Source organism: Xyrauchen texanus, chromosome 40 (assembly GCF_025860055.1).
Source record: "Xyrauchen texanus isolate HMW12.3.18 chromosome 40, RBS_HiC_50CHRs, whole genome shotgun sequence".
Classification (NCBI taxonomy): domain Eukaryota; kingdom Metazoa; phylum Chordata; class Actinopteri; order Cypriniformes; family Catostomidae; genus Xyrauchen; species Xyrauchen texanus.
Genome location: NC_068315.1, coordinates 30,210,656 through 30,233,951, shown reverse-complemented (window position 1 = coordinate 30,233,951; position 23,296 = coordinate 30,210,656). Strand labels below are relative to the sequence as shown.

Sequence of the window (23,296 nt, the reverse complement as noted above, 5' to 3'; positions counted from 1 at the left end):
AATGCAACGCTCCAGTGAGAGCTGCTAATACAGTGCAACATGTTCATAATGTTTACACGGTAAACAACTAAAAAACTGTGCTAGTGGACTCAAAAACACAATGTTGAATTTTTAAATATTCTCTCTCAAAAATGCAGCATTTTTGTGGGTAAATATCAAATTTATCCATTCAGCGCTGTTTGTTCTCTGTGTTCGTAAATATCTGATACTCTTTCAAGGGTGTAGATTTGACTTGAACATTGGGGGGTTGCAGCGTGAAGCATTTGCATGTTTCAATTGATCATGGTTTAAATAATGGTGGAGTTGTACATGCTTGTTTTGATTATTTTGGGGGTTACTTCTCCCCAATCCCCCCTATCTACGCCCCTGCCTGTTTTAATGAGTGAGAAACCGCTCCAAAAGTTTCCTCGAGAGCAGTCCGAACGAACTGGACTGAATCACGAATCGATTCAGGCCGTTTTGCAAGCTCATTTGGTCAATTCACTGAAAAGAACCGATTCAAATGAACCGACTCTTCATTCACGAATCTGGCATCGCTAGTTATTTTAAACAGCTAACAGAAAAGCGGGACACATGTTATTATTGCTGAACTCTTCTGAGTAAATGTATTAAAGTCAGTCGGAGAGCTCATGGCACACGGACGTTCGGAGAGAGGGTGGAAAGAGGTCACGTAAGCCTAAATATGACTGTTTGGGTGCACTAAACCATTTGTGTGGGCTTATGGGAAAAAATAAAATAATGCCATTAATGTAGAACATGGAAAGCAGGAGACCGTTGAAACAGCGCCCACAGCAACACGCGGCCAGTACTGTCATCATTCATCTCCAACCGGTTTTGACTGGAACTTCGGCATCTCTCATGCACATACAGAGAATGCACGTGCCATGTGTTTACAATATAATTCACATGAAGAAAATTTAGATTATGCAATCTATGCGAATGACATTAACGCAGTCCACAGACATGTCTGGGCAAAAACGACACAGTTTATGTTCAGCAGATGTAGGCCTACATCACACATTTTCAGCATCCCTACACAGCACTACTGATGCCAGATGACACAATTCACAGACATATTGGTCGCTAAAAATCGATTTAACATAAGACTACACACTGGCTGTTTTATCCAAGATTATCTCAGCCATAAAACGAGTCCAAACTTCAGATACGGAGATTATTAACAGATAAATCTTAAACCGTATCGAAAAGTCGTCGTTTAAATGTTAATGTAATGTTGAAATGGCATTGTGATGTGGCTGTGTTTATTGTCACTGAATAATAAAGGAAACAAGAGCATCGAAATGTGAAGCTGGACCAGCGAGAACAGCTTCAAACCGGTTTCGACGCCTGGCAATAAAAGCGGGCACTGCACTCGTGCAGAGACAGAGCGCACAATGATGAAGAACACACTGGGACACATCCACAAAAATCTTTCAAATAGATCAGTGTTCGTCTCATAATTTGCACACAATGATATTACTTTTAAAATCATAACGCTGTGTTGTCCAAATTGCCAACTGAATTTACCACGGAAATCATCTTCATTTCCCGGTTGGTGTGGTAAGATGATTACTTTCATAATAAAAGTGAATTATTATTTAGTTTAAATAGAATATTCTGGAATGAATACGAGTATTTTTACTCACAGGTCTTTACTTATAAAGTAAATACATGCATCGGTTTTCTTTGTGAAATGTGTGTATGTGTGTGTATTTATTTATTTTTAATGGATCATATTTGCAACAGCTCGAATTGTGAGAGTAAAGAGTTGTGCGAAATGAAAGACCAGGAAATTATTCAAATGAAACCATAACAAGTAATTCAGTGGGGTTCCGGAGCGTTTGCGGTTATAGCAGTGCCCTCTTCACTTGCGCGCGTCAGTGCGCGGCTGCGCGTGTCCGCTCACAGCTGTCTGCTGCTGTTATAAACATATGTGATTACGCGCTTTCTGCACATCCTGCACATTCTACACATCATAGGTGTTGTTCACAAACTTTGACCTGGAAACATGAGTTGTAGTGAAGACTGTAATTTACTTAATGACTTAATGGCTTTGTATATATATATTTACAAAATAAAAACTGTTACAAAAACAGGTTTCACCGCAAAAGTCATTAAGCAAATTAAAGTCTTCACTATAACTCATGTCTCCAGGTCAAAATTTGTGAACAACACCTATGATGTGTAGAATATATACTAATCCTCATGTTATCCCAAACTTATATTTTTTATTTTATTAAGACGTTTTTGTTTCCGTATACAATGAAAGTGAATGGGGACTGAGGCAGTCAAGCTCCAGAAAGGCATCATAGAAGTACCATAAAAGTGGTCCATTGTGCAAAATATCTTAGTTTGTATTCCACAAAAGCAAAAAAGAATAAATACATGTATGTTTGGAAAGGCATGAGTGTGAGCATCATAAATGATGACTGCATTTTCCGTTTGGGTGAACTAAAATGTGTTTTTTTATCACAAGGACCCAGTGTGAAAATGAGCTCTCGGAACACAAAGAAAGCTCCAGATGGTGGATGGGGTTGGGCCATTGTGTTTGCCTCTTTCATGGGGCAGCTCCTGGCCTACGGCTCGCCCCAGTCTGTGGGTGTGCTTTACCCAGAGTGGCTCAACACCTTCCAGGACGGCAAAGGCATGACAGCATGGGTCGGCTCGCTTGTGTCTGGGGTTGGACTCATTGCTAGTAAGCTTCCAACACTAATATGACATACTTTGCTTATAACTAATATTTACTGTGCCTATATCTAATGCATAATTATTGACTGCTCATACTGTATAAGGCACCCTCATACAAACTAAATCCTTTTCATTTCTGTAAGTTATTTTCTCAACTCAAAGTTATTTTTAAAATCCCTCTTAAAGGAATAGTTCTTCCAAAAATGTAAATGTGCATATCATTTACTCCCCCTCATGCTATTCCAGATGTGTATGACTTTCTTCCTTCTGCAGAACACAAGCAAAGATTTTTAGAAGAATATCTCAGCTCTGTTGGTCCACACAATGTAATTCAACAGGGTTCAAAACTTTGATGCTCAAAAAAGCCCATTGAGGCAGCATTAAAGTAATCCATGCAACTCCAGTAGTTAAATCCATGTATTCAGAAGTGAAGGTGTGAGTGAGGACCAGATCAATATATAAGTCCTTTTTTACTGTAAATTCTCCTCCATGCCCAATAGGTGGTGATATGCAAAATTAATGTGAATCGACAAAAACAAAAGAAGAAGAATGTGGAAGTGAAAGTGAAAGTAGAGATTTATAGTAAAACTGACATAAAAAAACCTATAATATCTCTTCTGAAGACATGAATTAAACCACTGAATTCTCATGGATTACCTTTATGCTCCCTTTCTGTGCTTTTTTGAGCTTCACAGTTCTTGTCACCATTCACTTGCATTGAATAGACCAACAGAGCTGAAATATTCTTCTAAAAATCTTTGCTTGTGTTCTGCAGAAGAAAGAAAGTCATACACATCTGGGATGGCATGAGGGTAAGTATATGAGGTGAGAATTTTCAGTTTTGGGTGAACTATCCCGTTAAGGCTTTAGTTTTCTGACCTTTATATTTACTACTCTTTGCTACTTGTATATGTTTTCACAATTTTCTGTGTATACTATTTTGTGAGGTCCTCTGTTCAACAATGTACATATGTACAAATGTATATAAAAAAGTTATAGAATATAATGGAAAAATAATTGACCATAAATATACTTATCAACTCCATTAAACATAATCCAAATTAAACAATAAACGAAACTATGTTGAGGAAATCTGCATCTATCAATTTGCCACTGGGAAACTGGTTCATCAAGATTGAAGTCTATACTTGTCCTCAGTGCCTTTTTGTAATTATATAAGACTTGCTCTTGTTGTTTTCCATTATGAAACAAGTTTACCATTATGAAAGAGTGTGTCAAATCAATAGTGCTACAACTCTGACTGATGATTTTCTGTTTGTGCCAGTGAGTCACAGTTGTTGTTGATGCCATGTATTTTTCCCTATCATAAGTTAATCAAAAATGTTCGGCTTACAGCAAATCATTTAAAGCAGTTATTGCTTATATTTATTTGTTGGCTCATTGCACCACATAGGAGTTTTCCAGGATTACATTACTTCCTCTAACAATAAATTGCTTTCCTCTGTTTGGCACAGGCCCCATCTGCAGTGCCTGTGTAGTGAACTTTGGGGCCAGACCTGTGACCATCTTCAGCGGGGTTATGGTGTCTGGTGGGCTTATGCTCAGTGCTTTTGCACCCAACGTTCAGTTTCTTATATTCTCCTATGGGATAGTTGTTGGTGAGTATCCTATGTTTGAGAGTTCCCTTGTTTATTTGGGTCTTTGTGACATCAATGTCTGAAATTGGTGGTCAACCAAAAAGGGTTTTGCGATGGCCGATATAATGCTGATATATATTGTAAATAAAACAATTTAATCATAGCAAATGAGACACTTATATATTTCTCACAATATTTAGTCAAAATTCACCAAAACACATGATTTTGAACGGTCCATTGACAAGTGGGCATATTATTATTCGCAGATAATCTCAAATTGGTCAAATATCAGCCGATAAATCAGCCTGGGTTACAGTATATATTAGTCTATCCATAGCCTGAACATAAAAAAAAAAAAAAAAAATGATGGATGTTTTCCTAATTTCCTCACACTTGTACTACACAGGACTAGGCTGTGGACTTGTTTATGCTGCTACTGTTACTATCATCTGCCAGTATTTCGACGTCAGACGTGGTCTTGCTCTTGGCATTGTAACAACAGGTAAAAAATACAGCAGTTTAATACATCCAATTCACATGTAATTCTATAATCCAGTGGTTCTCAACTGATTTTACATTGGACATTAACTGGTGACCCAATACAGCACCATAATTGTTTATTCGACTATAAATAAAACAATTGCAATTTATTTATATTAGCTTCCTAATTTGGCTAACTTCTACCAAGTAACAGATTACTTTGACGTCAACAACTTAATATGTGGGAAGTGTTTTGTCCTCCCTTTTAAAGTTAAGAAGCCTATTTATTTTCTTTCCTAACTATGCACAGTTATATGTTAATTTGTATTTTATGTTTGCATTTACCATAATGTTTTCCTCAGAACACCCCTATTTTGTGGTTGTGACTATGGCTGTCATTGTACAAAAAAATAAAACAAATAATAATTGAATTAATTACATAAATCAGTTATTACTGAGAAAGGCCCCCAAAAACGATACTTTAGTAAATAACAATTAAAATAATAATAAACATAAAGTAAATATAATAATTCAGATCATTTAAATACATTTATTATGGGAGTACACAAGTAAAGCATTGATTAGATTAGGGGTTGGGAACCTTTTTGACATGGAGTGCCATTTTTAATTTTCCTGATCTATGGCTGTTTAGGGTTTGGGACGAGACTCACGCTGCACATGCAAGCCATTCACACATCACAAGCCAATGAATATTCTAATTCCATTAAACTCAATGACCGTACTGAACATTTACTCCCAACAACAACAGTCTTATGCTATATAAAGAATAATATTCAGAGTGTTTTACAGTTGGTTTCATGTCTCTAGGTCAAACGGTCATTGAGTTTAATGGAATTAGAATATTACATACATTTACACCACTATATTATTTGATAACATATAGAATGTAAATTCCACAAACAGAGCCTTGTGTCATGAAAGGGATATTTTTAAGAACATTTCAAATTTGTTGTGATGTCATAATATCAAATGCTTAAATTGTTTAATTGATTTATAAGGCTAATAAAATTGATATGTAAAAAAAAATATATATTTTAAAATTCAGCTTTGTGCTAGACAAAGCAAACATATTCATGCATGTCCAAGTTGGTTTGGCATGAAAATGTGATTTGCACATTTTTGTTTGAAAATGTTTTCCAAAGTATACAGTTATGGAGATCTTTTTCGAAAGTCTCCTTTCGTAGTTCACTTCGACGCTGCATCAAGCTGATGCTATGGGTATCAACGAACATCAAATATAAAACTAAATTTACTGCACTGTGAAAGGGTGTACTGCAGTCTCATCACATTTGAACTTTTTGATTAGTCTTCCATTCAGCTCATGAAAACACTGCGTGACCATGAGGAAGGATTACATCAAGAGGTAGATTGAAATGCAGGTGTGGTATTTATAGACATAAAATAGTCTACTCCTCTCTCGCTGTTGCTGGCATGCCAGTGATTACCCCTCCATGTGCCAAACCAGTTGAGAATCACTGATCTTAACAAACAACAGAAACACCATGTAGAAATGCATTCACTGTTTTGGCATTTCCAGGTACAAGTATCGGAGGTTTTCTTTATGCCACTGTGCAGAACGAGTTAATTGCACTCTTTGGACTCGACGGCTGCCTTTTGCTTATTGGTTGTTTTGCACTAAACATCATTGCGTGTGCTGGACTCATGAGACCATTGCATCTACCTGCCTACTACCTCAAACAGAGAGCAGCACTGGCCGAGAAGGCTGAGGAGAAGGTTCTGGAAAAGGCCCCTGTCGTGGAGGACCCTACCAAGAAGAATCAGCCCTTCACCAACGTGCTCATCACAGGAGAAATTAAAAAGTCTCCAGCTTATGAGAGGAGCCTCCATGCGGCATTGGTGCAGCTCCTGAAAAAGAAACAGAATGAGTATTCTGAATACTTGCACTCGACATGTGTACTGCTTCAGAACAGGGTCTTCTCCGCCATGTGCGTGTCTTTGTTCCTCTACTGCCTGGGAGCATATACCCCGCTTCTCTTCCTGGAGGATCTGGCCCAAAGTGAGGGTCTGATCGATGGTATCAGCACCATCCCTCTGGTCTCAATCATGTCCATTGCGGCTGGAGTGGGGAAGCTTCTGCTGGGTATCACCATGGACATCTGCTGGATTAACAGCATCTTTCTCTACGCCCTCACTCTGCTGGGCAGCGGGGTGGGTCTTCTCGTGATCCCCATCACCAAGAACTATGCTGGGCTGCAGGTCATCTCAGCAGTGCTGGGATTTTTTTCCGGGAACTGGTCCGTCATACCGTACATGACCACTAAGGTTGTAGGAATGGATCGTCTGACAGAGGCATATGGGATCTTGATGTTCTTCGGTGGATTTAGTATAATGCTTGGACCACCAGTCGCAGGTAAGGTTTTATACATTTTCACCTCTCAAAAGATTTGAAACCTTAAAATTTTGGTATCAGATGCTAGGCAAGCCTTTAACATTCACTTAATTCACAAATAAATGACTACAGACCAAGGTTGGGTAAAATGTATCTTCTGAAGAGTGTGTAGTGGGGCAGCATTCAGAATGAAAAAAATGGTCTCCTTTATAGGCTGGTTGAATTTGATTTGGAATGACAGGAAGAGGAACTTACTAAACCGCAATTCAAAGAAATCCAACACAGTCACATAATAGAGGAGTTTTAATAATCCAGCAGGTTTTCTAATCTTAACAAAACAAATAACTTCCTCATTATGTAACGAATGAGCAGCGAAGGCAGACAAGGAGATGCGGATCCAGATGCAGCTTAACTTTATTAAAGAAGTCAAACGAATACACACAAAGGAAAACCCTCAATGGGGAAATAAACATAAACAGAGAGCATGGGCAGGGACAGCATACCAGGCTAAACAACATTCAACGATAGACAAGGACTGAACAAAGAACCAGGGTATAAATACATGAACATGGGACAAAGGGGCCAATGAACAAACAGAACTCAAAACAAGATAACAAGGTGATAGACAGAAACCAATGGTAAACTAACGAGGGCAGGTGAAAACAATGAACGGAGAACACGAACGCTAACAGGGAGACTGTGGAGCTACAAAAGGGACAAAAGTGAAAACTAAGGAATTACAAAAGTGACAAAAATGGTAAACAAAGGGCAACGGTAAAACAAGACAAGGTATACGTAACAGAGCCCCCCCTCAAAGGATCGGATCCCAGACGATCCTAAAGAAAACAAAACCAAAGACAAGAAACCCACAGGAAACAAAATGATGACACCAGGAGCAGACAGGCAGACCAGGGGGGGCACAAGAGCAAGAAGGCAGTCCAAGGGGCACAGAGGGCAGGCAGGAAGTCCAAGGGGGGCAACGAGGGGAAATGAGACAGTCCACGGGGGCACAAAGGGAAATGAGACAGTCCATGGGGCCAGTTATGCAGTCCCTGGGGGCACAAAGGGACAGGTTTAGGGGGCCAGGGAGGTATCGACCGGGGGCAGGTTTAGATGGCCCGGGGGCTGGCCATAAGGCAAGGACCGGCTCAGGGAGCCTAGGAGGAGGCCACAGGACAGAGGCCGGTTTTGGTGGCCTGGGAGATGGCCGTGGGCCAAGGGCCGGTTCATGGGACCTGGGAGGTGGCCACAGGACAGTGGCCGGTTTTGGTGGCCTAGGAGATGGCCATGGGGCAAGCACCGGTTCAGGGGGCCTGGGAGGAAGATTGGCCACTGGGGGAGCCGGCGGAGCTGAGGGAGGCCCGGGAGGCGGAGCCGAGGGTGGCGAAGGCGAGGGAGGTTCAGGGGGCGGAGCCGGGAGAGGCTCGGGAGGCTCAGGAGGTGGAGCTGAAGGAGACTCTGGAGGCGGAGCTGAGGGAGGCTCAGGAGGTGGAGCCGGGGGAGGCTCAGGAGGTGGAACTGAAGTAGGCTCTGGAGGCGGAGCCGTAGGAGGGTCAGGAGGCGGAGCCGGGACAGGCTCGGGAGGCTCAGGAGGTGGAGCCGATGGAGGCGATGGCCTAGGAGGCTCAGTAGGCGGAGCTGAGGGAGGCTCAGGAGGCAGAGCCGTAGGACGCTCTAGAGGCGTAGCCCTAGAAGGCTCTGGAGTCTCTGGGCGCAGAGCCGTAGGAGGCTCGGGAGGCGGAGCCGTAGGAAGCTCGGGAGGCGGAGCCCTAGAAGGCTCGGGAGGCTCTGGAGGCGGAGCCGTAGGAGGCTCGAGAGGTGGAGCCGTAGGATGTTCGAGAGGCGGAGCCCTAGAAAGCTCTGGAGTCTCTGGGTGCAGAACCGTAGGAGGCTCGGGAGGCGGAGCCGTAGGAGGCTCGGGGAGAAGGGCCGTGGAAGACTCGAGAGGCTCTGGAGGCGGAGCCCTGGAAGGCTCGAGAGGCGGAGCCCTGGAAGGCTCGAGAGGCTTGAGGGGCGGGGCCCTGGAAGGCTTGAGGGGTGGAGCCCTGGAAGGCTTGAGGGGCGGAGCTCTGGGAGGCTCGAGAGACTTGAGAGGCGGAGCCCTGGAAGACTCGAGCGAATTGAGGGGCGGAGCCCTGGGAGGCTCGAGAGGCTTGAGGGGCGGAGCCCTGGAAGGCTCGAGAGGCGGAGCCCTGGGAAGCTCGGGAGGAGCTCTGGGAGGCTCGAGAGACTTGAGAGGCGGAGCCCTAGGAGGCTCGGGAGGAGGAGCCCTGGGAGGCTCGAGAGGAGGAGCCCTGGGAGGCTTGAGAGGCGGAGTCCTGGAAGACTCGGGAGGCGGAGCTCTGGGAAGCTCGAGAGGAGCCCTGGAAGACTCGGTAGGCAGAGCTCTGGAGAGCTCGGGAGGCTCGGAAGGCGGAGCTCTGGAAAGCTCGGAAGGCGGAGCTCTGGAAAGCTCGGGAGGCGGAGCTCTGGAAAGCTCAGGAGGCTCAGAAGGCGGAGCTCTGGGAAGCTCGGAAGGAGGAGCTCTGGAAAGCTCGGGAGGCGGAGCTCTGGAAAGCTCAGGAGGCGTTGGTGCTTGGACGGTCATGGCTCCAGGCGCTGGCCCAGGGATGGTCGGGGCTACAGGCGCTGGCTCAGGGACGGTCGAGGCCACAGGCGCTGGCTCAGGGACGGTCGAGGCTACAGGCGCTGGCTCAGGGACGGTCGAGGCTACAGGCACTGGCTCAGGGACGGTCGAGGCTACAGGTGCTGGCTCAGGGACGGTCGAGGCTGCAGGCACTGGCTCATTGACGTCTGAGGCTACAGGCGCTGGCTCGTGGACGGTCGAGGGCTCAGGCTCGCTCACCGTGGCTGACGAGGACTCAGGCTCGCTCACAGTGACATGCGTGGGCTCTGGCTCGCTCACCGTGACATGCGTGGGCTCTGGCTCGCAGACCGGGGCAGGCGTAGGCGCTGGATTGCTGACCGTGGCAGGCGTAGGCTCGCTGACCGTGGCAGGCGTAGAGAGCCCAGAGGCGGGAGCCGGGATCGAGAGAGGAGGTTCCCCGGCAGCGAATTCCTCCACGACGAGACTCATATATTCCTGCCAGGTGTAGTCTCCAATCTCCGGCAAATCATAACACCGGTGTTTAGGTACACCAATCCTGTAAACGGTCTTCAGGAGGTTGTCATCCCAACCGGTGTGGCCGGCCACTTAGGAGAAATAGTGGGAGAACTCACGGATGTTTAGATCCATTCGTGTCAGTTCCACGAAGAAAGCCGCTGGATCCATTTTGGTCTATCGTTCTGTAACGAATGAGCAGCGAAGGCAGACGAGGAGATGTGGATCCAGATGCAGCTTAACTTTATTAAAGAAGTCAAACGAATACACACAAAGGAAAACCCTCAATGGGGAAATAAACATAAACAGAGAGCATGGGCAGGGACAGCATACCAGGCTAAACAATATTCAACGATAGACAAGGACTGAACAAAGAACCAGGGTATAAATACATGAACATGGGACAAAGGGGCCAATGAACAAACAGAACTCAAAACAAGATAACAAGGTGATAGACAGAAACCAATGGTAAACTAACGAGGGCAGGTGAAAACAATGAACGGAGAACACGAACGCTAACAGGGAGACTGTGGAGCTACAAAAGGGACAAAAGTGAAAACTAAGGAATTACAAAAGTGACAAAAATGGTAAACAAAGGGCAACGGTGAAACAAGACAAGGTATACGTAACACATTAATTCTGACTATATACAGACAAAAAGTTTACATCATTAATTGTAACTAATACATTACAAGTTCAACACTGTGAAAACAATTAACCACAGAGCATCTTGGAAAGTGTTTGTACATCTTGGTCCATGAAAGTAAAGTTATTATTATTTTATAAAATAAAAAAAAGTATTAAAATCAGTATAAATAAATGCAAATTTTTATAGGTTGGTATGTTGTAGAATGATTATTTATGTAATCTAATGTCTTTGGAAATACCCCATATGTTTTATAATAGCATTTTTATAGGTAATTCATGTCTGACTTTCTTTCTTCTGTTGGACACAAAAATGATTTTTAAACAAATATCTCAGCTCTGTTGTCCATTCAATTCAATTGGTTCTCAATTGGACTTTAAAGGTTCAAAGAGCATAAAGGCAGCATAAAAGTAATTCAATCGACTCCAGTGGTTTAATCCATATCTTCAGAAGTGAAATGATAGGTGTGGTTGAGTAACAGATCAATATTAAAATTTACTATTTTTTTATTTTTTATTATTTTTTTTTTTTTACTATAAATCTCTACTTTTTAACAACTCTGCTAAGCTTTTGTTGATTCAACTCTTCCTGCATATCTCCACCTGCTGGGCAGAAAGGATAGTTTATTGTAGTAAAGGACTTGAATATTGATCTGTTTCTCTTCCACACTTATCATATTGCTTTTTATATATGGATTAAAGTCATATGGATTAATTTTATGCTGCATTTATGTGCTTGTTTGAGCTTCAAAGTTCTGGCCACCATTCAGTTGCATTGATTGGACATACAGAGCTGAGATATTCTTCTAAAACTCCTCATTTGTGATCTGCAGAAGAAAGTCACATGTGGGATGACATGAGGGTGAGTAAATGAAAATGTTTTTTTTGTGTGTGTGTGTGAACTATTCCTTTAACAGTGTTGGGTTTAATCTTATTACAAAGTAATTAGTTACAAAAATCAAATAGTGTATCTCATTACATTTGAAATTCTTGTAATCAAATCACTGTTATTGACTTTAAATCGAGTTAATTACTTTTAGGTACATTACTAGAGTTACTGTTGCGAGCCCACTCTTAAGGTTATTTATGAAATAATATCATTTATGTAGAATTAATAAAAAAATATATATATTTTCATTTGTACATCTGTGTATCTGTTAAAGCTGAAGGAACAGCAATACTTAGCCAAAGGATATTTAGAAACTTCTGTGAATTGTTAAAAGTAATGTGATTACTTATCCCATGAATTAATTATTAATCTGAATAAAATTTGTAAATACAAAGTTATTTGTAATGGATTACAATTTTAACTTGAGTAACCCAACACACAGCAGTTAGAATTTGTTATTTTTATTTGAATCAATTGAATCAATTGAATATTTTTATTTTTTTATTTGCCTCCTTTATTTTAAATTCAAATTTCAAACCTGTATTACTACCTCATTTGACATACAGGAATTTGACCTTTTTTTTATTTCACTGCAGGCTGGATTTACGACTGGATGCACTCTTATGACCTGGCTTTCTACTTCAGTGGAAGCTTCGCGTTGCTGGGAGGAGCTGGTCTTTTCCTGTCCGCCTTGTCTTGCTGTAACAAAAACGAGGATGAAACCAACACACTAAACGAAGAATACACTGACGAATGTGATGCAGTGGCTACTGTGGCCTAAACACATGACTAAGTGTTTTTTATGTTGACAACTTATTGTCACACTCTGTATATACATAAAAAGCAGATGCTCGCTTTTTATGATTATTTTTATTATGGGATTTTTACCTTGATTCAGACAGATATGTGACAGGAAATGATGAGAGTCATTGGGAAATGACTTGAGCTGGATTCAAACCTAAGCACCACAATGCCACACATCAGAGCATGTGCACTACTCTATCACTGACCCGTAAGTGTACTTTTACAGAGCACGCTACACTGAAGAAAACTAGCAAATAAAATAAGGATTGTCTTTACTGATTAGTCACGGCCTTGTTTTCAGAGGCCTCTGCATACAAAAATGGGTTGTACTTTATTTACACTTATTTTACAGTGCGTGTACTTTCAATAGACTTTCAGTGTACTTACAAAAGAAAGTACTGAGTAATATTAGGTAACTACATGTCCTTAATATGGGTTGAGGTTAGGGTTGGGTTCAGGGTTAGTACCTAGTAATTAGTTGTTGTAATTATATAGTAAGTAAATGTAGAACAGTACTGTCAAATAAAGTGCTACCCAAAAATGTTTACTGCAAAGACTGTAAGGTGTCTTGAAATATGTGCAGTGCTTTGAAGTAGTATTTGTCCCCTTCCAAATTTCTTCTATTTTTGTGTATTTTACATACTACTTTTTAATCTTCAAACGAGATATAACATAAAACAAAGGCAACCTAAGTAAACACAAAATACAGTTTTCAAATATATATATATTATATTTTTTTATTGATGCAAAAACATTATCCAACACCTATATCACCCATGTGAAAACAAACTGCCCCCTTAAACTTAATAGCTGGTTGTGCCACCTTTAGCAGAAACAATTGCAGCAGCAACAAACGCTGGAATTTTGAAAGGTTAAGCCACTTCTGGAAAGGTTCACTACTGTGCCAAGTTTTCGCCATTTGGAGATAATGGCTCTCGCTGTGTTTTTTTGGAGTCACAGAGCCTTTGTAATCACTTTGTAACCCGTCCCAGACTGATGTATTTCAATCACCATTTTCCTTATCATTTCATTTCTTTTCTTTCCCCCTGTAAAGTGTGCTACTGCGTGAGACCTTTTAGCCAACTTCATGTTGCTGGAAAAAGTTATATTTAGGTGTTGATTTGATTGAACAGGGTTGGCAGTAATCAGGCATGGGTGTGTCTAGTCCTGCGGAACCCCATTATGAATGCAGTTTCGTAGATTTTGTGGATTTAGTAACTGGGGGGGGGGGGCAAATACATTTTCACACATGCCCAGTTGTTATTGAATAACTTTTTATTTTGTGTTTACTCAGATTGCCTTTATGTTAGATTTCGTTAGAATTTTTGGAAATAATTTAGAATGAGATATATGCAAAAACAGAAGAAATCAGGTTGAAGCAAATTGTTTTTCACAGCACTGTAGAAAGTGTGTCCTGTGAGGTTCAATCTTCACTGCCATTTGCCATTAACTTAAGGCCACGTCCACACTAACACGTTTTAGTTCGAAAGGGTGTTCATTTTGCTATGTTTACGCCTCTTATCCACACTGGAACGGCATTTTCCAACAGCGAAAATGTCACCGTTACATACAGTATGTAACAGGACGATTGCTATGGGAAACAAGTATGTGGGACCTCGTGGTACACATACTGGTTTCCCATAGCGTCAGCTCGACGCAGCGTCAAAGTGAACTACGAAAGGAGACTTATGAAAAAGATCTCACAACTGTATATTTTGGAAACTATTTCAAACAAAAACGGATTAATGTGGATATGGCCAACATAGTTTGAGAGATGGTTGTATTATATTTTTGTAAAGACATGCAACACTACACTACAAACAAATGTATTTATTTTTATTAGTTTTTAATAATGTCACACCCTGAAAAGCATTCTGCAGTATTTGGGCAGGTGAGAAATTTGTTGTGGGTGTTTTTGATGTATTTATTTGTTTAAATTTTTGTCTTTGTGAAATGCTGTACCTGATGGGTAAAACTATTTATACGGGTTAGGCAAGTACAGCAGTATACTACTGTGCTTTTGTTATTGAGGGCACATTGGATGTTTTTGCCTTGTTATAAAATAAATCACATTACAGGGTAAACAGTGTAAAGTGACAGATTTGAGAAAGTTGTTTTTGTTTTGTGACAGACAGTTTTGAGTAACTTTAAAAAACATGCAATTTAAGCAATATGATTTTGAGATTTTTTATTATCATTTGTATACTGTACTGTTTGAAATACATGCTCTTATTGACTGTTTTTACACAATTTGCATCAGGTTGTGTATGTTTGTATTTGTACTGCTTTCTGTTTGTTTGTTTTTCGAGTTAAATTGACCTGACAAGACATTGTTACATTGATATCATAAGTTTTTATTATATTCATATTCTACAGTGTAGGAAGGATTTAAAGGTGGGATGGGACACATTAATCCATGGGTCTTCTGGAAGTTTACACAAAGGAAATGTAACTATAACTTAAAGGGATAGTTCACCCAAAAAATTTAAACTCATAATTTACTCACCCTCATGCCATTCCAGATATGTATGACTTTATTTCTTCTGCTGAACACAAGATTTGTAGAATAATATCTCAGCTCTGTAGGCTCATACAATGCAAGTGAATGGTGATCAGACATTTGAAGCTCCAAAAAGGAGATAAAGTCAGCATCAAGGCAATCCATACAACCCCAGTGGTTTAATCAATGTCTTCAGAAGCAATACAGTTGGTTTTGGGTGAGAACACACCAAAGCAAACTCCTATTTCACTGGACTCCTTCCTATTACAGTCTCTTGGCACAATCATGATTTCAAGCTCAATTACACTTCCTAGTGCTTGAAGAATGCACAGAGCACTAGATGGTGCTAGAGGAAGTGTAATCGAGCTTGAAATCATGATCAACAAGGAGACTGGTGTAAAGATGTACAGTGAAAAAATAGTTATATTTCGGTTTGTTCTCACCCAAAACCAACTGTATCACTTCAGAAGACATTGGTTAAACCATTGGAGTTTATGCTGACTTGATCTGATTTTTGGAGCTTCAATGGCCTAGCCACCATCCACAAAGCTGAGATGTTCTACCAAAAATCTTTGTGTTCAGCAGAAGAAAGAAAGTCATACACATCTGGGATGGCTTGAGGGTGAGTAAATTCATAAAATTTTTTGGGTGAACTAACCCTTTAAAAATGCAACTGCAGGTGAAACTCGAAAAATTAGAATATCGTGCAAAAGTTCATTAATTTCAGTAATTCAACTTAAAAGGTGAAACTAATATATTATATAGACTCATTACAAACAAAGTAAGATATTTCAAGCCTTTATTTGATATCATTTTGATGATTATGGCTTACAGCTTATGAAAACCCCAAATACAGAATCTCAGAAAATTAGAAGCCATGGGCACTGCCTCAGTGTGATCGCTGCCCTGACATGTGAGGCAGTGCCCATGGCTGTCAGAAGCGGAGAGTTAATGACCGCGTCCAGGAATCACACAAACGCGGAAAGGCATCTTTATAAAGATGCATCTTTAAAAAGACGTTTGACGTCAATGTGTAGGCTCTAATAGAGAAAATATACTCTTTAGCAGGAATATACCCTCTTTTAGCACTGTCGAAGCGCCCAGGGGCGAAAAGAGAGAAAGACACCGTATATCCAACAGCATACACTTCTTAAGAGGTGAATGGAACAGCAATAGTATTCAGCTCACTGATAGTACAACCGTTTGGCTCCAAAGAAAAAATTTGAATGGAATTGCGTTCCAGCTCCTTTTATACCTGTATGTCTGTGGGAGTGGCATGCAAATTCCACTCCCCAATTCTCATTGGCCTTTTCTCAAAGAAAGGGAGGTGTTCGGGGCTCTCAAGAGCGACCCCTAGTGTCACTATATCGACACAATGTTCAGTGAGTGACAGAAGGGGAACTGTAGATTGATATGATTAATAAGTATCAAAGTGACTGCTGGATTCAGTTAAATTAAAGTTAACATTTGTAATGTCAGCACCATCTAAGGCCATACTTGTGTGGGCACTTTTATGTTCCATAAGATGATTTGTACTAAAACTAACAGCTTTATTACCATTTATTATTTTTGTTAAATTAAGGTCACATTAAAACTGACTTGGAATCTTCTTGGAAACATCTTTACCTATTAATTTACTACTTTTCAAATGACTTTTATGTATTGATTGTATTGTTTTACTCTTGTTACAGACACATACTTTCAATATTAAACTGTGAAAATACATCATACAAATATTAGTATTTTTTTTTAATTACTATGATCAAAACGAAGATTGAAATCACATAAACAAACACCTTTTCAATATTTATTGTGCATGAAAAATATTTATATATACATACGTATATATAAAATAATATTTTTTTTATTATTATTATGTACCTGTTTACCAAGGAGACAGAATTATCCATAAATAGCATGATGATGTAAAATAAGAAAAGTGTGATGTGTGAAGAAAAGAAAGAAAAATTAAGGTAAATATCACTTATATCAACAGAATATTTCACAAATAGCAACAGAATAATTTTATAATGTGTCTGTTTATGTCATAATGAAAGTTTTCAAATTATGCAAAAATGCATGTATCCAGCATTAGAATCTCACAGATTTGTCTAAAGAAAAAGCTAATAACATCATCTTTACATTTTCTGAAGAAACTGTGAGTGGTTTTTGCCCAAGCCAAAGTTGCTAGGGTGTTCTGTTTAGTTGCTACGTGGTTGCTTACTGGCCCGAGTTAAAAGAGCCCCCCCCCCCCAAGTCTCTATGGTATTCTGGTCTTTAGACATGGCTCGGTAGCCTGCTTCATTGTAAATTCAAATTTGTTCTTGTTGTTGCATGTTTTATCCTCCACAAGTTGAAAAATTGTAAATCTGATCACTTTGAAAAGTAACAGCAGGCCTCTCCTCAACATGATTTAATGTATCATTCATGTCTTTATCCTTATTATAATCTATACCCAAAACATTTTAACTCTTTTTTCAGATATCTATTTATATATGGATATAAGTCAATTTTATTATTGTGTGTTATTGTGGCATTTAAAAACATAACCGGCTGTCACCAGGGGGAACCCTTGAATCAGAGAGCAATGCTGCAAGCAACTTTGGCTTCTTTTTTGAGACAATATTCATATTTCATAATACATAAAGAGTACCATTTAAATAACAACCTGCAAAGCAGGTATTTTACATTGATTTTAGAATGGTGAGCTTCTTAAATTAAATGATCAGAGTAAAATAAAAGTCGAACAACAGAGACACTAGACTATTTTTGACTTCTGTAGATGTACCATCAAACACAAACTCTGTCAAAATAATTGCCATAGCAACGGCTGAGACAGATACTGGTGTCCTCTACTGGTGTCCATGTTTGTTCAACTTCTTAACAGCCCACTGGCAGTCTTTAGCTTTATAGGTCTCAAATAATGTGTTCTGAATGAATGTGTGAACAGGGGAAAGAAATTAACATTCATTTTACTTTTATAAACCCGCTCCCCAGCACGAGGAAACTAAGCCATAATCTACCATTCATAGCCAAATTTTTATACAAATGTTTCACCATGAGAATTGTAATACAAATTATTGTGATACCAATTGTTTTATACAAAGTATGACCTAATTGTAATCCAATCCGTACATCATTTGTTCTCAACCTTTTTTTAATGAATGCCCCCCAACTTTATTCCCTTAATATATATATATATTACATTTGCCTTTTTGAAAATATAAATGTATTCATTATTTATTTATTTTTTATAGTTTTAACTAACAGTGGTATTGTCACATCTGCTTCCGCCATTCCCCCTCTGCGCCAGTAGAGGGAACCCCCTTCCGAATTCTGAACTCTCCACACACCTGCTAGTCATCACTCATTTAGATCACTATAAATAGTCCTGGACTCACACGCTACCTTTGCTTGCGAAGTCTTGTATCGTCACCGAACATTACTGAGCGTTATTGACCTGCCTGATCTGTTTATCCTGTGTATTACCTTGCTGCCCGTTTCCTGTTTATTCTTTGTGTCTCTCGTTTTGGATTTGTTTGCCTGGTTGGGCTGATTACTGTGTACTGGACCTTCTGCCTGTTTATGACCCCGATCTGCTTTCTGCATATTAAATACTGCACATGGATCTTAATGATCCTGATGAGTCTCCCTCATTACAGGTATTTGTAACAAGACCTTAGTAAACACATTGAAATATGGATCTTCACTACCATGGTTAGATGCAACATGATTTCTATAAGACAAACTATGGCATTTTTGTAATTTATAAACGCATATATATTACCAGAGTCCAAACTAGAGTACCCCAACTCTAGATGTGATACATTACAACTTACAACTATAATGTATCACATCTAGAGTTGGGGTACTCTAGTTTGGACTCTGGTCCGAGTCACAAGTCCAATTTTAATGGATTTGGACTTGTCATGGACTTTTAATTTGTACTTTGACTAGTCTCAGACTCGAGCCTTGGGGACTCTGGATTTATTTGTAGTTTTTTCAGAGAGTTCATGACATTTGTGATGCAATGAATAATAATAAAAACTATTTTATATATATATATATATATATATATATATATATATATATATATATATATATATATATATGAAAACAGAAAATAATGAACACATCTCTGTCTGCATTACTGCTGTTTTAGCCCCTGAAGTCGTAGACATAGCCGGAGTTGTTTCTCTGCGTTTAATCGCATGCGCACACACATACGCCCGTGGACCGGCACACTTATCAGTAAACCAATAGGCTTGAATGTTACTACAGAGACTACTGTATAACATCGAATACCGAGGTAGCTGGCACGACGAAACATTCAGACAAGTATGTATCCAGTGTAACAGAAATAAACAAGGCAGTTTCACACGACACAGGAACTGTTAATATTGCTTGTGGTGTTTGTGCAGTCAAGCTGGTTCTTGCATTGCGGTTTCATGGTGGTTGACGTAAAATCAAGTACTTAATTGAGTCACCCACATCATGTCTCTCACAGTTTATTAAAAACAGCATAGCAAAATAAAAATAGTATTAATATTGTATATCATGTCTTTTTAGGTGTAATGTCTACACATGTAGGTTTCTGTAGTCTCTAGTGGTCCACGCAGTGTTGTCAGCTTGATGGATTAAATGTAACTTTTTGAATAGTCGGGGGAAAAAGTGTTATTGCTAAAGCAGACACCAACTAAGCAGATAAACATCATCTATTTATTATTGATTGACTCTTTTCAAATAGTGATGAGCTGCTTAAAATACATTGTTTTACAGCATTTGTCCACCATTCACAACATTCAACCATGCACAATAATATATTAGGATATTTTGGCCAACATGGGTACAACTTCAGCTCTGAAGTAAGAAAACCTGGCAAGATGGTGCCAAGCGCTCACCTACAGTGTATAGAGCCCGTGACGTGGCTCCCTATGTGTGTCGCTTAAGCACCATCAGCAAATAAACCATGTGATTTCTACAAATGGCATGCCAGACTTACGTAATTATACTTTGGTCAAGCTCAGGCACTTAAGCTTTATTCATTATTACTTGATTAATTACACAATGTCAAGAAAATCAGCAGGATGCCTGACAGGATGTAAACAAAGAGCTAAAGTTATCCATTGCTCGGTGAAGGATTAAAAGTTAGCTTACATGAGGTCAACTTTTATTTTTTTATTATTACTATTATTTGAAATTTTGATATCATAGCAAACTCCGTAATTTTGTTGAACAAAATGAAATGTTTTAGACTGAGACTAACCAGCTAATATAACAAAACATCATAACATAATTTATAACATGCATTGCGGCTGCTTCCAATATCTGTTTCTGATTTCTTTCAAACATCTCCCTAATTGGGGAATTAGTTTTTTTCCCCTCCCCAAGATAGCACGATAAGACGCTTTGCTTCTAAAATTAATATCTAGAAATGTATATTCCCTTCTTAGACTCAGATTGTGTGTATAAATATAAAAATTATATTTGTTCAAGAGGAATAGTACCATTGATGAACTATTTAAAATGTATTCAATGTTCAATTTTATGATGGGGACATGAAAATATACAGCGTTGTAGGAATGACCCAGTACATCAAATGTATTTGTCTTTCCTCCAGTCTGGACACATTTCTTACCTACATTTGTAGTTTTTGGAGGCAATGGAAAAACAACAACTGCAATCCTTTTTTTTCCCAACTGAGCCCTTTTACTTATTATGATTTAGCCTTCCAGCAGTTTTGCAGTAACCCTATTCTTTTGTGCAGGCTAGAAGCTCTCTTGACTTCACTATAAGCCAGGCAATCTCTCTCTCTCTCTCTCTCTTTCTGTGTCTCATTTCCTCCAGCTATACATTATGTTTGTGCTATGTCCATTCAGCAGGACAAATGTGGCCTGCTGTGATGACTTCACATTCTAATGCACCAAAATGAGCACATTTCTTTAGGACATTTACAACCCTGAAAGTTTTAGAAAGATCTTTTGGAGATCATGATAAGTGAGTAATCAAAATAGAGAGACTTATGTTTATTCAGATCTGGTTCATTAACATTATTAGTTGATCTTCATTTGATGTAAAAGTTGGAGATGATAGAAGGTTTACGTAACACAGTCGAACAGAAACACTTGGAAAGTAGGCTCTGTGTATTCTCTTGGGGCCTCACAGAGGGGCCAACTCCCCTCTTTACCATACCACAGAGACAAATTTCCAGGGCTTGGAAGATTGTCATAGGTGGATCTTATTAGAAAACTTGGGGTATCTTCCACAGGTCAGCCCATCCTAAAACTCACTTTTCACTTTTCCCATACTGTCTAGCACCCTTGCTGCTGCTGGCTGACAGCTCAAATCATATACCCTCCCTTTTCGATCTTAGTAACTTCTATCACTACCATCGCTATCTGTTTTTTTAGAGGCTGTATCATAGCTTGGGAGCCATACTCCATCCAAGGCCTGCTCTTCCTGATTGGGTTCTTCTGACAAACATTTATTGCTTCAGACTTGAAACTGCCCTGTTTACAACCTCCTCTGCTTTCCATGCGTGGCCTGTTTGGACCTTGGCTTGACAAGCCCTCACTGACTGGTCTATTGCTTCCCTTAGTTCTAAGAACAGCCTGGTCTTCTCCTGCTAGTTAGTAACATATGGTGATGGACTTTAATGGCAGTTGTAAGGCATTTCTTCCAAACAATGCTATGTCTGAAAGGCAATGCGGCAAGCCCAGCCACTTCCTGATGTTACTGTTTGCTTTGGTGTCCATACTTACCATTGGCGCTGCAGTGATCTCATACATCTTTAACGGCCACATTAGATGATGATACTATGTAAATTGGTAACACCAGACCTTGTATTGCCTGGGAGATGACAATAGTCTATCTTATCCAAGCCCTCTATCCAGCCCTGCCATGTGTTCATCTAACAGATCTGCTGTGTATTCTCTCCCTAAACTTTGAATGGGCTGCTCTACCAGCACTGGGATTCTTTCACCATCCACCTCAAACAATATCTGGTCACCTTATGAATAAAGGCTACGTGAATTTGCTGGCTTGACCTTCATCCTGGCTAGGGATGCACCGATACCACTTTTTCTCTTCCGAATCCGATATCGGAAATCTCCGTATCAGCCGATCCGATACCAGTGTTGTTTCTTTGCATAATAAGTTTAGAATATCTTTATTGTGTGGAACTAAATGGGTGTATTCTTAAATATGTAAAGAAGCACAAACATCTAACTACACATTATTTCAATATAAATGTATAGCTTATTAATAAAAACTTTATTGCTAACTAGTATACAGGATAATGTAGCAGCAAAATTAACAGTAATTCCAGTATAAGCCATCAGTAGAAAAGAAGCCTTTTTCTTTTATTTTTTTGCAATTTTTTTTCAACTTGTATCTGGACTTAAAAGGTTTCAGATCTCTTTTTTTGTTCAATTTAGTTGTTGGATATCAGCTCACTTTTCATTTAATTTCACACACACTCTTTGTCTGTTCTCATCAATAGTATCTCTGAGACTCCAGACCTTTCTACTATGTGAACATCCCTGTGTCTTCATTATTGCCTGCAAGTATTATAAGACTGTTGTGAGTATCTGTTCATCGTGTCTATACCCTGTCTGGATATTACTCGCCTGCTGTTTGCCACTCGGCTCTACTGGATTTACGCACAATATTTACATCACTGTTTCAATCATCTGTTCAATAAACCCGGCTACTGAGTTTATGTCTCTGCCACCATTACACCTTTAACTTTTAAACCCGCACTTTTATTTTGACATTCTGAACTCTCCAGGAAGTCCTGTATGTTTCTGTTTGTAGGCAAGTTCACAGTAGCTTCGCTTCTTCAAATTCTGGTTAAAAAGCAACGCCAGTACCGTACTATTGAGAATAGTAGTGAGTAGCGCTCAAATATTGTGGACTGCATGTATGCTAAAAATAGCCGTGAGTGTGTGTTTAAACAGTGCAGTGCCATTCAATAACACGCTGGACCTGCGCATTAATTTTATGTATTATCTTATAAAACACAGCTTTTTGTGATTCAAAGAGCTATCGTACGTCATCAAGTGGCTTTGAATAAAATACATGAGTCATATGAACTACTTGAATTGTGTTTTAATGGTACTTTTGTCATTTTTTGAGCTTGACAGTAATGAACATGACTAACACACAGTATCAGATTTGGATCGGGCTCGTTGGACCGATACCTGATCAGTTTAAAAACGTC

General features: G+C 39.6%; 2 protein-coding genes across 3 annotated transcripts; both read left to right on the top strand.

The window, feature by feature from the left end:
- The first annotated feature begins 1,398 nt into the window (after positions 1-1,398).
- LOC127633826 (monocarboxylate transporter 9-like) lies at positions 1,399-16,794 on the top strand. 2 transcript variants are annotated; one of them, XM_052113158.1, is made up of 6 exons: positions 1,399-1,551; positions 2,477-2,695; positions 4,164-4,307; positions 4,693-4,788; positions 6,325-7,158; positions 12,368-16,794. In XM_052113158.1, the coding sequence occupies exons 2-6, from the start codon at positions 2,491-2,493 to the stop codon at positions 12,550-12,552; spliced, it is 1,464 nt and encodes a 487-aa protein (XP_051969118.1). In that variant the 5' UTR covers positions 1,399-1,551; positions 2,477-2,490; the 3' UTR covers positions 12,553-16,794. The 2 variants fall into 2 exon arrangements, with proteins under 2 accessions (XP_051969118.1, XP_051969117.1); XM_052113157.1 differs by having other exon boundaries at positions 1,399-1,560.
- LOC127633825 (uncharacterized) lies at positions 7,577-10,886 on the top strand. The gene is made up of 2 exons (XM_052113156.1): positions 7,577-8,660; positions 8,781-10,886. Exons 1-2 carry the CDS (start codon positions 8,127-8,129, stop codon positions 10,230-10,232), a joined length of 1,986 nt encoding a protein of 661 aa, XP_051969116.1. The 5' UTR covers positions 7,577-8,126; the 3' UTR covers positions 10,233-10,886.
- Positions 16,795-23,296: the final 6,502 nt, after the last annotated feature.